Raw genomic sequence first — 16,607 nt, 5'->3', positions numbered from 1 at the left:
TCAGAATAATTTCATACCCATACCTCCCCCTACCAAATCAGCACTTATCGCTACGATTCAACATGGCGTCTCCAATCGCCTTTCGTCATGGGTTGAAAAATGCCGGTAGACTAGCAAATTTTCTTTCATTAACTCCAAAGGTATATTATTTATGTATTAACATAATTATACTTGTGAATTTTTTCCGGGTTTCAATAGATAAAGACTTCCTTCTTTGCGTGAAAAAGTTTCAAATCTGACTCTACTTTTGCAGGGTAAAACCGGCATATTGGCCTGTAAGAGATACGGATCAACAGCCCTATCATATGAACAGGTAAGTGATCATTTCTTTGATAAAAAGATTTCTTTAGGATTCATTTCTCAACTCATATGTTTTTCTCCAAGGAAAGGAGGTTTTATTTCCTCAAAATTGCAATACAAACTCAGCAAAGTTTGAGTGTGTACAGTCACAGGCTGCTCAAACTCTCTTTGAGAGTTTGGGCAGGATTGTACATTATGGATTTATTGTACCACAGGTGGCCCAAGCTCTCTTTGAGAACCACACAAGGAACACAATTTACATATCGATTTATAAGGATTTGTATGAATTTTCTACAAGATATCCTTAAAGATAGTTAAAAGTGAAAATATGAAATAAAAATGACTTTCCTTATTCCATACGTGTGTTGTTTGTTCCTGGTGTTGTTATTTTACCGATTCACTTGATTTAAGCGGTTTTTTCGAATGCTGGTTCTCTACCACGTAAAGAGAAGACAAGGCCGAACACTTCTGTCCGGACAGCCTCCCGAACGAAGTAAAAAATCCCAAGCTAAAATGTACCCACGGCCACAAATCCACTGCAGAATTCAAGGGCAAAGGTTGACCTTTCATTTCAATTCTCTAGCCACACAATCTCAGCCCTGCAATTGATGCCAGGCGGCTCTTCGTGTTGTCAGTGAAATGCTAAAACATGGTAGACATCCGCATCATTTTAAACACGACACAACGACCGTTGAAATCAGCTTGGTAACCTTGTCATGTTGGCAAACCAAGACTCGCGGGGCTACTAGACCTCAACTTGTGTACAAAACTTCTTGTAAAACCCTGGGTCCCCTCAGGTCTAGTACCCCTGTGAGTCTTGGTTTGCCAACATGACGAGGTTACCAAGCTGATTTCAACAGTCATTGTGTCGTGTTTAAAATGACGTGGATGTCTACCATGTTTTAGCGTTTCACTGACAACACGAAGAGCTACCTGGCGTAGATCGCTCAGCTGAGATTGTGTGACTAGAGAATTGAAATGAAAGGTCAACCTTTGCCCTTGAATTCTGCGGTGGATTTGTGGCCGTGGGTACATTTTAGTTGGGATTTTTTTACTTTGTTCAGGAGACTGTCAGACAGAAGTGTTCAGCCTTGTCTTCTCTTTATGTGGTAGAGAACCAGGATTCAAGAAACCACTTAAATCAAGTGAAATCAGTAAAATAACGTCACCAGGAGCAAACAACACACGTATGGAATAAAGCAAGCCATTTTTATTTAAAATTTTCACTTTTAACTATCTCAATGGATATCTTGTAGAAAATCCCATACAAATCCTTATAAATTGATATGCAAATTGTGTTCCTTGTGTGGTTCTCAAAGAGAGCTTGGGCCACCTGTGGTACAGTAAATCCATAATGTACAATCCTGCCTATCTGACTGATCTTCAAAACTAAACCAAAACTATTTTAGCGTGAGAAGAATTCTTAAAGTTTCTTGATAAACTAGATGCAATCTTCTAAGGAAGCATTTTACGAACTGAAAACCCTCATTAAGTGTGTTACCCTGTTTTTCTGTTCACTACATCTGTGGCATTTGATTGATACCTCTGACCCCTTCACCCCCCCCCCCCAGATTTAAATGTAAATTCTCCGTACTGTTTTCCATTCATTTCTTACAGTTTTATTTCTAAGAATTTGGTGTTTAATCAAATGCTATTCATATTTTTACTTTGCGCTATCTTTTTGTATGAGAGAATTGATATCACTTAGAAATTGTTTATTGGTCAGTCATGACAGCAAAGGGGTTTAGGAAGTCAGTTGTTTCTTAAAAGTGTCTTAAATACATACATACATAGGTTTGACTTAATTGATACAATTATATGAATAAGATGTAATTATTTCATCAAAAGCAGGGTTCGTAAGATGTATAAAGTCGGTGACTTCTTGTCTTCTAAGACTCCCATTTTAAGGAAATATAATACTTCATCAACACATTTCACATACCTGAATTATGGATGTAGGTTTATTTGCATCTTGTATTGATCATCTTGCTTGCCTTTGGGCCTCAACCAGATGTTATAAAAGCACTCTATAATTTTAGGGAGTATTCATAAAGTGTTTTTAGAGGTTACTTTATGCCCATGTGATCATCAGGAAAGTTTTCTCTTTCAGCATTATGGAGATACTAAGAAACATATGCTCTTTTTTCTTTCTACTCAAATAGTCTTTGTACAACGTACCTGAAACCAAAGTCACCACACTTGCCAATGGTTTAAGGGTTGCAACTGAAGACTCAGGCCTTTCAACAGCTACAGTATGTGCATCATATTTTGTATATATAACTTGTTATCATACATGTGACCTTGCAGAGACTCAAGTTTTATTTGTAGAACTCAAAGTTGGTCCTAGAACACTTTATTTGTCAACCTAACTATAACAGTGAAATTGTTCCTTCCTGATGTACAATGCAGTCCACTTCAAGTTAAAGGCATGACTTTAGAGTTTATCCAAGGGGAAAATTCTTGAAAGTTTCAAGAATGGAGATCTGGAGAATTTTTTTGATAACCACTGTGAGAGAATTTGAAAAAAAAAAGTTTTACTCTCCAATGCATGGTTAAAGTGAAGGGTATTACTCTTGACAGTTTATTTCCTTTTCCCACATGTGGCTCTGAATATACATCTACTGTGGTGGTATTGTCATTTAGATCAGTTACGTTTTATCTTGTCTAACTGATTCTGGAGTTCTATTTTCTTAACAATGGACATTAACATAACAACAATCACCTCCCTTTGTTGATATATTGATGATAAGCTGCAATGTGTTGTTTATTTACTTGGTGTAATTTAATTTGTATCATGAAAGGAAATCTAAACAAATTGATGTTATTTTGGCAGGTGGGTTTGTGGATCGATGCAGGTAGCAGATTTGAAACAGAAAAGAACAATGGAGTTGCACATTTTCTGGAACACATGGCATTTAAGGTATTTCCTTTCTTACTTCAGCTCCTGCTTCATTTCTCTGTCCTTTGGTTTATTTTTTGGTTTTTTTTTGTTAGATTTTTATCCTTTTTCTAATGCTACCACTGGAAGAAAAAAAATGCCATATCAATTTGGGAGAGTGATGTTTTAACTATGATTGTGATGATGATTTTGTGACTTCCTATACATTTAAGCAAAAAGCTGAACACAGTCTTGTCAGTCCTAATATGAAAAGATAGTTACATGTCATACAATGATGGGACCCTCAGGATATGGAAGATTTCTTACACCATATGTTATATCTTTTTTATCATTTTGCTCTCAGGGTACTAAGAATCGCTCACAGATGGATCTAGAGCTGGAAGTAGAGAATATGGGAGCTCATTTGAATGCTTACACCTCTAGGGAACAGACTGTGTACTATGCCAAGGTGTTCAGCCAAGACATCCCTAAAGGTAAAATGTTTTACAACACCTATGAGAGCTGTACTTGCTGATTGGTTTGGTTGTGTTAGCCAGTGCTACCAAACATCTACCTGGAATTATTACTTTTTTGTCAACCCAAAAGAATAAGGATTTTCGATAATTACCATGACAAACATTTACTTAGGCTTATTATTGATCCATATATAATCAAAGTCTGCAGTTCAGCCCTATAACTCCCATGAGTCACGTAGACAGAATTTCTCCTTACAATAGCAATACAATAATATATAGATTTAGCCCAGCCTAAAAGCAGAGCTTCCAAGTTTGTAATATTAATTATAACATAAAAGATGTGCCTTTGCCAAAACTCACCTGAGACACCCCTCCCTTCATTTTGGTAGTCTCCCCTACCCTACCCATGCAATCTGAAGGCACGTACGTATGTACATACGCTCGGTCAGTCACTTGACAACCAAACAAAAAGAGGTTGACCATATTCCACGGGTATGGGGCTCTGCCCCACGCGTGTGGGAGCCCCACTATCAAGTAAATAAGAGTGAAGAATAAAGGCAAATGTCAATGAGGGGATTATTAGTTGATCCAATACCAAATTCTTTAAACTAACATCATAGGAGTATGGCAGACAGACAGTAAAGAGAGTTACACATGAGATTTCAGGAGTAAAATGGTCTAAGTGACTCAAAAGTACAAAATTTCAAAATTATTTAATCTGAATTATTTTGAAGTGTAACTTGTATGTGCAAAATTAATGTAATCAAAGTTGTTTGAAATTTTACAGCTGTGGACATTCTGGCAGACATTATTCAGAATTCAACTTTGGGCGAGGCTGAAATTGAACGAGAAAGGGGCGTGATCCTGCGGGAAATGCAGGAAGTTGATACGCAGTTAGAAGAAGTAGTGTTTGATCATCTCCATGCCACAGCGTACCAGGGTACCCCACTTGGGAGAACAATTCTTGGGCCAACTCAGAATGTTAAGTAAGTAAATTCAATTGAGTTTCTAAAGCCTGTGAACCGCTAAGAGTGATCAGCATCTTATTTCTCCTTGCAATATCACCCCTGAATCACACATCAAGGTTAGGAGAAATATGGAAACAATCGGGAACAAAGAGGCTCTTGATTGTTAAACAAATTCTCCTTTTCAGCTCCTTAGGAAATTTGTAGTGAACAGTAGAGAAAATTTGCTCCTCCTCTCCTCTAATGTTCTAGCTATCTTTAGAAGTGTTGGGAATAAAGCATGGTATTCTTGTAGGTCTATTTATAATTGTGAATATATCAGCAAAGTTGAATGGTAAATTGGCCACCGTTACAATTATAAAAGCATCTTTCTCTGTTGATTGATGTAAGTGAATTGTTACAAGGTAAAGTAGAGTGATGCTTTATAAAAATTATGTCAGGGTAGTACAGAAATACAGTTGAAAAGTGTAAAAAAGAAAGAAAAGCATTAAGTTAAGGGAATAGTGGAAACTCAAAGTAAAACAAGCAGATTGCCTGACACATGAAAGAAGACATTAAGTGCTTTCAAAGTGTAATACTATTTTATATGCATGTGAGACTTAAAATTTGAAAGAGTTTTAACATGTAGGTTTGTTTGAGTACATTTTGATAAAGGAATTGAAAGAATTATGTTGACATGACTTTGTTTGCTTATTTTGTAGGACTATTACGCGTGATGATCTTGTAGAATATATCAGCAAACATTACAGTGCTCCAAGAATGGTTCTTGCTGCAGCTGGAGGTAAATTCTCATTTATTTTCAGCATACTTTTTGTAATAATTAAGTTGGAAGAAGTAAGTTCACAAAAAAAAGCCTGAGCTGTTTGTGTTCAGTTTGAATGTATCTTGGCCTAGGTGTGGATCATGATGCTCTGGTCAAACTAGCAGAACAAAATTTTGTTGGTTTAAGATCAACCTATGAATCACAAGATGTCATCAATCCATGCAGATACACAGGCAGTGAGGTAGGTGAATATAAATAGGGCATAATTATACACATGCAGGGGCTTCACTAAGAGCTGGGCACTGGGCAAATTTACCAGCTGTGAGGACAGATTTGCCCACCTGGGTTGACCATCTAGAGGATAGTTTATCCTAGAAAGAAGTTCAGTTCAAAACGTTTTGCCCACCTGTGAAAACCAGTCACCCTCCTGCTGAAACCACTGACCCTTGCACATGGCCCCAAAAATGGTCCAAAATTAGTTGTTTTTTTTTTTTTACACAGGGGGTAAGTGCTCATTAAACAGTTTTCTTTCAGTTACTAACTGTAGATGGAATAAGTTGATGAAAGAGTCTGATTTGTAATTTTTTTTGTCATGGAACTAATTACATAAATGCTAAGTTTTGTACTTATCAACAATCATAAGTGTATGAAGCACAAAAACAATTGACATGTTTCTTTTCTCAAGTGCTAGTTCATGGAAATGGTATCAACATGGCTTTATATTCGTCGCTTCTTGGGACAAGCATTAAAATTCTGGTTGTCAACAACAATGCTGACAAGCCAGATTTTGTTATTGAAACAGATGTTTTTTTGTTTTGTTTTTTTAACACAAGTAGGTTAAAAATTGTTGTTGATATACTATTAATGAAGGTTTTTGAATGACAGATTCGTGTCCGTGATGATGACATGCCATTGGCCCATGTAGCTCTTGCTGTTGAGGGATGTGGCTGGACTCACCCAGACTACTTTGGCCTGATGGTTGCCAATATGGTAGGTTGTGCTTGCAAATTTTTTACTGTGCTAATCATAGATCTGAATGATTTGTGATGACATTATGATTTCTTGTGATTGCCCACAGTCGCTGACAAAGAAATAGCAATCAGTAAAATAGTTTACAAAGCAATATTAAAAAATGTATCTTTTGCAAGTCCTTGTCTCAATTTCTCTTATAAATGTTTGTCCCATTGATGAAGTCTTCTCTGTTCTTTTTTTCATGTAGTTGATTGGTAGCTGGGACAGATCATTTAGTGCTGGTAGAAACATCAGCAGTAAACTTGCCCAGGTGAGGTTGCTGCTATGATCTCATTGTATCATTTCTTGTTATATTCCACCAAGAATTTTGTGTGAAATCAAACAATTTCCCTTATATATCTGCATAAAAATGCATTGATATGGTACATTTTGTACAATTCTGTTATCTCAACGAGCATTCCACTGAAAACGGAGGTTGAAAGCAATTAGTGTCCAAAACCTTATTTGTTTTGCTTTTTTTTTTTTTCAGGATATGGTGGAGCACAACTTGGCTCACAGTTTCATGTCATTTAACACTTGTTACACTGACACTGGACTCTGGTAAGTGCTGCAACTCCCCCACCCACCCTACCCACCCACCCCCCCACCCTACCCTACCCCACCCCCCCCAACCCCACCCCCCCCCACCCTACCCCACCCCCCCCCCACCCTACCCCACCCCAATTGGAAGGATTTGAGTAAAGTAGGATGTACTGCCAAGGTCCTCTAACCCGACCCCTTTTGACATTGGAGTATCCAAGTAACTGTCTATAATATTAGATACATTATGTTCTCAAAAAAGAAACAACAACTTTGAGTTTAAATTTACAAGACATGTTTCGACATTCTCATGTCATCTTCAGTTGCAAATGAGCATTTAACTGTTGTACATTTGAATTTAAATTAGGGTACGTTACAAACTACGTGTCAGTGCTTACGTTACATTTGAATGTTAAAAACGCGAAAGATGTAAATAGCGCGCGCTTGACTAGATCAAAAAATAAATAGATAAATAAAAAATAAATAAATAAATGTAATAATAATAAAAATAAATTAAAAGACCAAGGAACAACATCATTAAAAGGAAAGAGACAATTCTAGATGTTTCAATTGCTGATTAAGGATAGGTTTTTCCCACTTAATATGCAATGCCTCTTTGATCTTAATTTGGTATTTTGAAGCGGCAGAATCTAAGATCGTGAAACATTCAGTATCACAAGAGTCAAGACAGGCCCTTGATGATTGCAGGTGCTTGTAAATATGCGAAGTTTTGTCCGACAAGAGGTGCTCACAAACTCGTGTACAAATGTGGCGAGTGGTCTCACCAATATAACTGACATTACAGCCAGCACATGAAAATTTATATATGACACGCGAACGTAGACCCAGCGGTACTGAATCTTTCACACTGAACATATTTCTGAGTTTAAACGTACTGAAGACTAACTTAATATCTAAATCAGTTCTACAATAACGTTTGAGTAGTCGAAACATGTCTTGTAAATTTAAACTCAAAGTTGTTGTTTCTTTTTTGAGAGTTATTGTCACTCTGCTGTCTTTACGTCCTTTTGGTAACATTATACACGACGTAGCCGAAAAATATGATAAGAAAGCCAGCATCTCTGACCTTCGGAAGTTTGAGAAGACTTCTATCAAAGTAAGCAAAGCCGAGTTGGATTTGAATTTTCTTAAAAACTGTTTATCGTTTAATGTGTTTCCAAAGTTCATCTGTTTTCAACTGCCTAACACAAGTAGACATGATGTACATGCTATTCGAAAACGCCTATTAAGAAGTGCTATCGCCAAACGAAGAAAGGAACTCTGTAAGTTAACCATAGTAAGAGACAGATTAGCGGTGCATATCAATGGAATTGTCAGCAACATCGATGGATACATCCTCCATGGAACTATTAAATATAATGTCAAGAAGGCTGTAAAACGTGTGATCGCCACTCACGAGAAGAAACTTAAAAGTTTAACGCGAAACGTGGTTCTACCGTTTGCTTCAACGGAGACAGTCACCAACCTCTCGTCGCACAATCTCACGTCCGAACAATTGGAAATACTTAAATATGGTCCTTCACATTCTATCTGTCCTCCTAACATTAGCAAAACGGATGTCTTCTCTTCTTTTGAGCTGATTAATCGCACCATGGTCAGAAATCTACTCGACAGGAAGCTAAAGGGAAAACTGGTCGCAGACCTTTCTCATCTTGCCCATTCGTACGTTTCTTCACACCAACCTTCTGCAGCGGACTTAAAGAAATGTAGGATACTAAAGGATTTGAGGAAGAACAAGGACATTGTAATACTGAAGCCTGACAAAGGAAATGGCTTAGTTGTCATGGACAGGAAAGCCTACGAAGAGGGTATTTTTTCCATTATCAGTGACACTTCTAAGTTTAAGGTTAATGATAACGATCCTACATTACAAAGAGAGGGTAAATTACAACGTTTTAAGAGCGCTTAAAAATAAGGGCCACTTAGACAAAGATACCTATGAGAGAATCTATCCAACTGGTTCTCAACCAGCCAGGTTTTATGGGCTACCTAAAATGCACAAGGCTCGGCAGCCTAATGAAACACCTCCTTTTCGACCCATAGTATCTTCAATAGGTACCTACAATTACAATTTATCTAAGTTCCTTTGTAATCTTTTAGAGCCACATGTCCCGCGTGAATACAACGTCCGCGACACGTTTTCTTTTGTACATGAAATCAACCAGTTATCAACCAGTTATCAACCTCAGGGAAGTTCATGGTATCTTTCGATGTTGAGAGTCTGTTCACTAGTATACCTCTTGATGAATGTATTGATCTGGCGATCAGATACATTTATCAAGGTAACCGTGGTCTTAAGATAAACGCCGCTGACCTAAAAACGCTTTTTACCTTCGCAACAGCTGAGACTGGTTTCTTGTTTAAGGGTGTGTTTTATGATCAAATAGATGGGGTTGCCATGGGGTCTCCACTTGCTCCAGTACTTGCAAACCTCTTTATGGGACATCATGAAAAAAACTGGCTAGATAACTATTCATTCTCTGAAGTTCTGTTCTACAGACGCTATGTTGATGACACCTTTTGTTTGTTCAATAGCGAGGAGGACGCGCTCGTGTTCTTTGATTATATCAACGCCAGGCATCCTAGTATCCGTTTCACAATGGAAAAGGAAATTGATAAGAAATTATCGTTTCTAGACATATTGTTAGACAATAGTCATACATCCATCGTCACTAGTGTATATCGCAAGAAGACGTTTACTGGCCTTCTTACTAATTATTTCAGCTTCGCCCCTTTGATTTACAAATTAGGTTTAGTCAGAACGTTGATTGACAGAACATATAAGATCAATAATTCCTGGGTTGGTTTTCATCTAGATGTCAAGAAACTTATTTTCTTGCTACGGAAAAATTGTTTTCCATCTTGGGTCATAGACAAGATCATTTACAGGTATCTAGCGAAGAAAAAGAATCCTCCTACTGGGCAGAACGCCTCTTCTAACTCCGATATACCTTCTGCGTACTATTATAAACTTCCCTACGTTGGTCGGTTTTCGAACATCGCTCAGACTAAGTTAAGACAACTACTCAAACGTTATTGTAGAACTGATTTAGATATTAAGTTAGTCTTCAGTACGTTTAAACTCAGAAACATGTTCAGTGTGAAAGATTCAGTACCGCTGGGTCTACGTTCGCGTGTCATATATAAATTTTCATGCGCTGGCCGTAATGTCAGTTATATTGGTGAGACCACTCGCCACATTTGTACACGAGTTTGTGAGCACCTCTTGTCGGACAAAACTTCGCATATTTACAAGCACCTGCAATCATCAAGGGCCTGTCTTGACTCTTGTGATACTGAATGTTTCACGATCTTAGATTCTGCCGCTTCGAAATACCAAATTAAGATCAAAGAGGCATTGCATATTAAGTGGGAAAAACCCATCCTTAATCAGCAATTGAAACATCTAGAATTGTCTCTTTCCTTTTAATGATGTTGTTCCTTGGTCTTTTAATTTATTTTTATTATTATTACATTTATTTATTTATTTTTTATTTATCTATTTATTTTTTGATCTAGTCAAGCGCGCGCTATTTACATCTTTCGCGTTTTTAACATTCAAATGTAACGTAAGCACTGACACGTAGTTTGTAACGTACCCTAATTTAAATTCAAATGTACAACAGTTAAATGCTCATTTGCAACTGAAGATGACATGAGAATGTCGAAACATGTCTTGTAAATTTAAACTCAAATTTGTTGTTTCTTTTTTGAGAGTTATTGTCACTCTGCTGTCTTTACGTCCTTTTGATACATTATGTTCTCTTTCCAGGGGTGTTTACTTTGTAGCTGATAGAATGAAGATTGACGATACAGCATATTGCATCCAAAATGAATGGTAAGCTTTTACATTTTTCTCTTGGAAAACAAAGGGAAAATCAGCAGAAAAAGTCTCAAGGCAATCTTACCCACTCAAAAATAACACTCAATGCTTTAACTCCTAGAAGTGATTAACATGTAACTTCTCCCTATGATATCCATACATTACCTAGTAAACAGGTAATGAGAATACTCAAATTTATCAGGTAGAAGGTGTTTTCTTGATCCAACACCCAATTCTCATAACTGATTTTCAAGGGGAGACTTAACAACTAGATCTTGGGAGTTAAAGAGTTGAATGGGGGTTATGGTCAACAGCAGCTACCATCACCTCTGTGACACTGACTCTTTAATGAAGAGACAACTGTTGACTGAGGCAAATTCAAACCTTTTGGCAATGGCAGTGGTATAAATTTACCCGCTAATTTTTTACCATCATCTGTTCATGTCCCTTTGATGCAATCTTCACAATAGTAAGCCTGGCTCACTATCAAGTTCTCTGTGTCCCAGTTGGTAAGCCATCATAACTGTGAATCTGAAGATCTGGGGTTCAAATTCTTGTGCCTTTTGGAAGGAATCGTATTTCTGTCTTCCATGCTGTAGAAAATCTATTTCTATAACTGCAAAATTGGAATTCTATGTGGGTTTTTAGTCCTCGTAAAGTACAAAAAAGTCTTGTTCTTTTGCGTTCGTATATTTAAAATTTGGTTTTAATTTGGTGTTTCCTGCTGTGTGTAGGATGCGTATCTGTACAAGTGTGACAGATCATGAGGTGGCTCGTGCTAAAAATCTGCTCAAGACCAACATTCTCATGCAGCTGGATGGTATGTTTTGTTGCCTTTAATTGGCCGTTTGTAGTGGGTTGAGTATTAGCGCATTCATCACCAACCTCCCCCCCCCCCCCCCCACCGTGCTTTCTCGTGCGTCGCACACAAGCAGCACTAGCCTCGTGTATCGCCCTCGTGTAAAGTTCTTGGTGGCTTTTTAGTGGATCGCAGTCAAACTAGAAATTTGTAAATGAGGGAAGTTTTCAAGAAACTGTAGTGCTGGGTAAATAGGGAAGGGGGTTGTAAAACAAGATAAGTTGGTTTTATTATTAACTGAGTTTATAATGTGAATTGGCGACCTTATAGAGTTTCTAAAGCTAGCGTGTCGAGCGTTAGCCCTTCGTCAAACTGAGCGCTTTAACGCTTGAAACGTCAGCTTTCGGATAACTTTACGGTGGCTAATTCAGATCATCGACGCAGTTGTTAAAACTAAATTATCTGGCAATCGCTGTGTTACCTTCTTTGTAACCTTTTGAATGAATTCGTAGTTGTATTTCATTTATTTACCCTTTACTTCCATGAGCGACCGAGACAGAATTTAGACAGACCTCTCTACGTTATCAAGACAATATCAGATAGACAAGTGTTGAGAATAAAGGAAAATATTAACTAGGGGATTATCAGTTAATCCCATTCAAAGGTCTCCAAAGTAACATCACAAGAATTGTATGGCAGACAGTGAGGAGAATTACTGTCGAGATCATGGGAGTGAAAGAGTTAACGCTTCAAAGAGCTGCAGTCTGGATTGATCATGATATACTATATATGTGTTAGTAGAACGTAGGATATTGACTGTCTCAGCTGCCGTCTTCAACGGGTGAAATGATGAGCGGGGCGCGTAAGCTCTCTAATAAATCGGGAAAAAAAAAAGAGGAAGGAGATTATGAAGGAAAATTGTAGTAGTTGGTCGATAGTTGGCCGAGACTCGGTCGATGGGCGATATTATAACATAACCAAAGTAAAGCACGCGCTCTGATTGGTCAATTTAGCGTCCCCATTTGCCCATGGGTGTACGCTGCTGACGTGAACAAATGCAAAGACTATTTTTCCGCGCGCGCTTGTTTTTTCTGGTCACGTAAGATTTGGTAAATAAAAGGGAACTTGTTAGCTACAATGTATCAATGTTATGTTATAAAACAAATGGTAAACACCACAGCATACACTATTGAGTTATGGATGCACTTGGGAGGTTTGCTAAGCACTCAAGAAGCTAGAGTCGCTCTCGGCTATCGCCTCGCGCGACTCTTACGCTTCTTTCGTGCTTAGCAACCTCCCGCGTGCATCCATAACTCAATAGTGTACGCTGTGGTGTTTACCATTCGTTAAATCTCGACCGATATATCGATCGAGAGTACCTACAGTAAACATGATCCGACTTTTTTTAACAAATTGTACTTATTTCTTCAGGATCGACTCCTATTTGCGAGGATATTGGACGGTGAGTCATTTCTATTTGATTTTTTTTTTGTGTGTTTCTGGTGTGGCCAGAGTACTGTGGGGCTTACGTTGATGTCGTTAATATATTTTTTGCGAATAATTCTGTAGACAAATGCTGACGTATGGCCGCCGCATTCCACTCCCTGAGCTTGACAAACGAATTGAGGTGAGTTTATCATTTGGTTCTTAGACTATGATCAGTCTCATTTTCGGCAGAGTTCGTCGCGTGAGTCCAAAACAAAGGGAAATTTTGATGCTAGCGCGCCGCGCGGAACTCTGGGAGTAAGGCGCACGAAAAGTTTGTCATGAGGAACTCGTCGACGTCCTATAGGAATTGGAGATTTTGTCGATCTTTAAGTACTTGTTAAAAAAAAGATCCTCGCAGCTGGGAAAAAATCAAGCTTCCACGTGTTTCGAACCTGTGGCCGCCAGATACTAGGAGGAAATTTTTAATGGGTCATTACTCTCGCGAGGTAGTCTGATCACAATTAATTTTAGCTCACCTGCAAGGATCGTTTGTTTACTTGTATATCAAATGATGGTCAGGATATTATTTACAGATTTCTTGTTACCGTTTCTGATCTGTGTTTACATTAACTTCTTTCTGTAGATGGTTGACGCCAAGATGGTGAGGGATATTGCCACTAAATACATCTACGATCGCTGCCCGGCTGTCGTTGGTGTCGGTAAGAAAATTCTCGTCCTATTTTACAATTGACGCCAAACTCTGTAAGAGATTGCCATGAAACTGTCACGTACGAAGTCAATTTTAATAACAGAAACGCCTCATTCGGGGCCTCTCTTACCCAGTCTCCAAGATAACAAAGTAATCCAACTTCCGTTTTTACCTCATGGTATGACGCAAGTCTTGCTACGGGGTTTAGGGTTTGGGGGCGAAATTCACTAAATAATCCCTCACTCACTTTGTTAGACATTAATTTATGCATTAAAGCTGGATGAAACACTTTTTCTTCCCCTCCCCGACAAGTTTACCTGTTCAAAGTCATGGTGTACATATGTTTGGGGGGTGGTACAAAGGCGAGAATATGCCGAACTACTCGGACAGATTCAAAGTGGCGTCCTTTCTTTGAAGTGCGATGGTTTTTTGATTCCAAACTTGATCAAAACATACCTTTGTGGAGCCAAAAATGGAAAGGAAATATGTTACAGAATACTCGACTGCAGAGAAATGGGCGTCTGAGTCCTAAAAGTGACGATAACATGAACGATTCGTGCGTGAAGACCCAAACACCGCGAATATAAAGTGAGCCGTTATCTTAACTAATTCTTCACACATTCGCAATTAAGACAATTTTTCTCCATCAAAACGCTTACAAACACAATAATTGTGCCAGCACGTGTTGCCCGCGATCGAAAAAAACTTTCCAAAGAAAGCCAGATCGCAGGTTACGTCAAGGGCGCCAAAAATTCATACCATGAGGTTGCTCTAAGGAGCCTTTGGTTTGGTTTGATTTTGTTTTGTTTTGTATCTCACCATATTTTTTTTAATGAAATCAGCATATCAGGATTTATTATTTTGCAGGTTTTCTTCGTTTGTTTTTGTTTTTTGTTTTTTTTTTTTTTTGTTTAATTTTGTTTTTTTTTGGAAAAATTTAGTTTTGTTATGTTTTGTTTTGTTTTGTTTTCTTTAGTTTAGTTTAGCATGCTTTAGCTTATGCTAGTCTAGTTTAGTCATTAAAGCCATAATTTCAAACTGGGTAACAGACACTTGGACCTGTTGTAGGCTGAAGCATTGTTATCGTTCGGTGTTGTATCGAGCAGTATTCTCCTTAATTCTTTAATGATGATAAATAATCGATTTAGCGCCCTCCTCCTAAAAAGCGCCCCCTCGATTCAGCACCTTCCTTCAGATAAGCGCCCCTCCTTAGAGCCCACATTTCAAAAAAGCGCCCAGGCGCTTATTCGAGGAAACATGGTACCCGCCAATTTGCGTGACATAGTTACCTCGATTATCAATTAGTTAATGTATTCCTGGGTCGATTTGCACAACAAACTCTACCTTGTATGAATTTTGTAAAGGGCCTTACTCACCACAGTGTCTCTTTCTCATTGTTCCACGCTCGTGACTAGACGAACAACATCTTTCTCTTAACTCTACCTCGTTTAACGATTGGTTAATTTATTCACGAGAATCAGCTTATGCATCAGTTTGTGTGAGTGACTTGTTGATACTATTTGTTAAATTTTATTTTCTGATTGTTTCTTTTTTTTCTGTAATTCAGGTCCCATCGAGCAGCTTCAGGAATATAACAGACTTCGAGGCTCAATGTATTGGTTAAGGCTTTAAACTGAATTATTTGCGTATCGCCTTTATTATTTCACGATCATCGGTTCTCTTCTCACTGCACAAAGAAAGACAGAGAGGACTTTGTATTAGCCCTGGTGTCGTGTGAAACTTTGATCTGTAAAAACTTTAGAAAAGATTCGACACTTCCAAGCTTGTTTTAATAAAAGTTTAAATCGGTTATGTTTTACTCTGATTTTTATTCGCTGTTATTTGTTGGATCTCTAAACAGAACAAATAGAGTTTAAGCAGCAATGTAACGGCAATCCAAATTCTAATTTACTTCTTATATAATGTGTGCGTGCTTATTTATTTATTCATTTCTTTCAAGAAATATGAGCAGTCGGCGTGCGTCCAAGAAGGAGAATTCACACATTTTTTTAAAAAATACCGGTTAATCTTCAGATTAAAGCTTGAACGCCTATTTCACGCCTTTCAAAAGAAACAATGGTTTAACACGTAGGGAAGGAGGTTACACATTCTAATTTCCTTCTTGTGTATGTGTATGTATTAATTATAAATTTCAACAAGTATCACAAACGCACGGTATGCATAAGGGATAATTTACGTGATATTCTTCATTCGTGAGATTTAAAGTGTCTATACGGCCAACAAGGTGTTTATAGTTTTGGTATGTATTTAACATGTAAAAAAGTATTCTTAATTAAAAATTGGATTCTGACGAGTCTTCACCCTAAAATCGAGCTTTAAACTTCCCGCTTTGGCCACGCCCATTGAAGGAGAATGGGTTCCAGAATGGGTCGTGACGTCAAGTCAGGAACGCGCCAAATCCCGCCAGTGGTTCATTTCACTGCTTTTTTTCAGTAAGGTAAAGAGTTTTCGGCGACATAAATATGCCCGATAGATGTGTTGTAAAAGTATTACGTTTGTCAAGTAAAATAACAACACGACGCTCTTGGAGTGACGTCACTCATCACCAATCTTCCCTTACGCGGTCAACTTCATTGGGCGTGGCCGAAACGGGAACTTTAAAGCTCGATTTTAGGGTGAAGAGGCGTCAGAATCAACTTTTTTTTTCTGAGAATACGTTTTTACAGGTTAAAGAGGTACCAAAACAATAAAAAACCCTGTTGGCCGTATAGACACTTTAAAACGAGCGAAAACCTTAAAAGGACAGGGTCACGGTTGAGCGTGCGCACAGAAGCACATCAATTCTGATTTTAATTTCATCACTTAGAAATATCCCTACTCCTACTAACAACATTAATCTCGAAAACCTTTCAGACATTTTATGTAAGATATTT

General features: G+C 38.0%; 2 protein-coding genes across 2 annotated transcripts; both read left to right on the top strand.

Moving 5' to 3' along the window:
* The first annotated feature begins 5 nt into the window (after nucleotides 1–5).
* Nucleotides 6–15,523, top strand: LOC111325069 (mitochondrial-processing peptidase subunit beta). The gene is made up of 17 exons (XM_022928783.2): nucleotides 6–140; nucleotides 254–313; nucleotides 2,463–2,552; nucleotides 3,134–3,220; nucleotides 3,543–3,672; nucleotides 4,442–4,640; nucleotides 5,321–5,400; nucleotides 5,514–5,623; nucleotides 6,268–6,372; nucleotides 6,602–6,664; nucleotides 6,884–6,954; nucleotides 10,727–10,792; nucleotides 11,512–11,597; nucleotides 13,008–13,038; nucleotides 13,146–13,203; nucleotides 13,648–13,723; nucleotides 15,281–15,523. The coding sequence occupies exons 1-17, from the start codon at nucleotides 63–65 to the stop codon at nucleotides 15,343–15,345; spliced, it is 1,455 nt and encodes a 484-aa protein (XP_022784518.1). The 5' UTR covers nucleotides 6–62; the 3' UTR covers nucleotides 15,346–15,523.
* LOC148730039 (uncharacterized) lies at nucleotides 7,754–10,525 on the top strand. The gene is made up of 2 exons (XM_088762319.1): nucleotides 7,754–8,762; nucleotides 9,771–10,525. Exons 1-2 carry the CDS (start codon nucleotides 7,886–7,888, stop codon nucleotides 10,382–10,384), a joined length of 1,491 nt encoding a protein of 496 aa, XP_088618445.1. The 5' UTR covers nucleotides 7,754–7,885; the 3' UTR covers nucleotides 10,385–10,525.
* Nucleotides 15,524–16,607: the final 1,084 nt, after the last annotated feature.

The sequence above is a fragment of the Stylophora pistillata genome, chromosome 5 (genome assembly GCF_964205215.1).
Source record: "Stylophora pistillata chromosome 5, jaStyPist1.2, whole genome shotgun sequence".
Lineage (NCBI taxonomy): Eukaryota > Metazoa > Cnidaria > Anthozoa > Scleractinia > Pocilloporidae > Stylophora > Stylophora pistillata.
The sequence above is the reverse complement of the archived record's forward strand: the minus strand, read 5'-3'. Positions and strand labels throughout refer to the sequence as shown.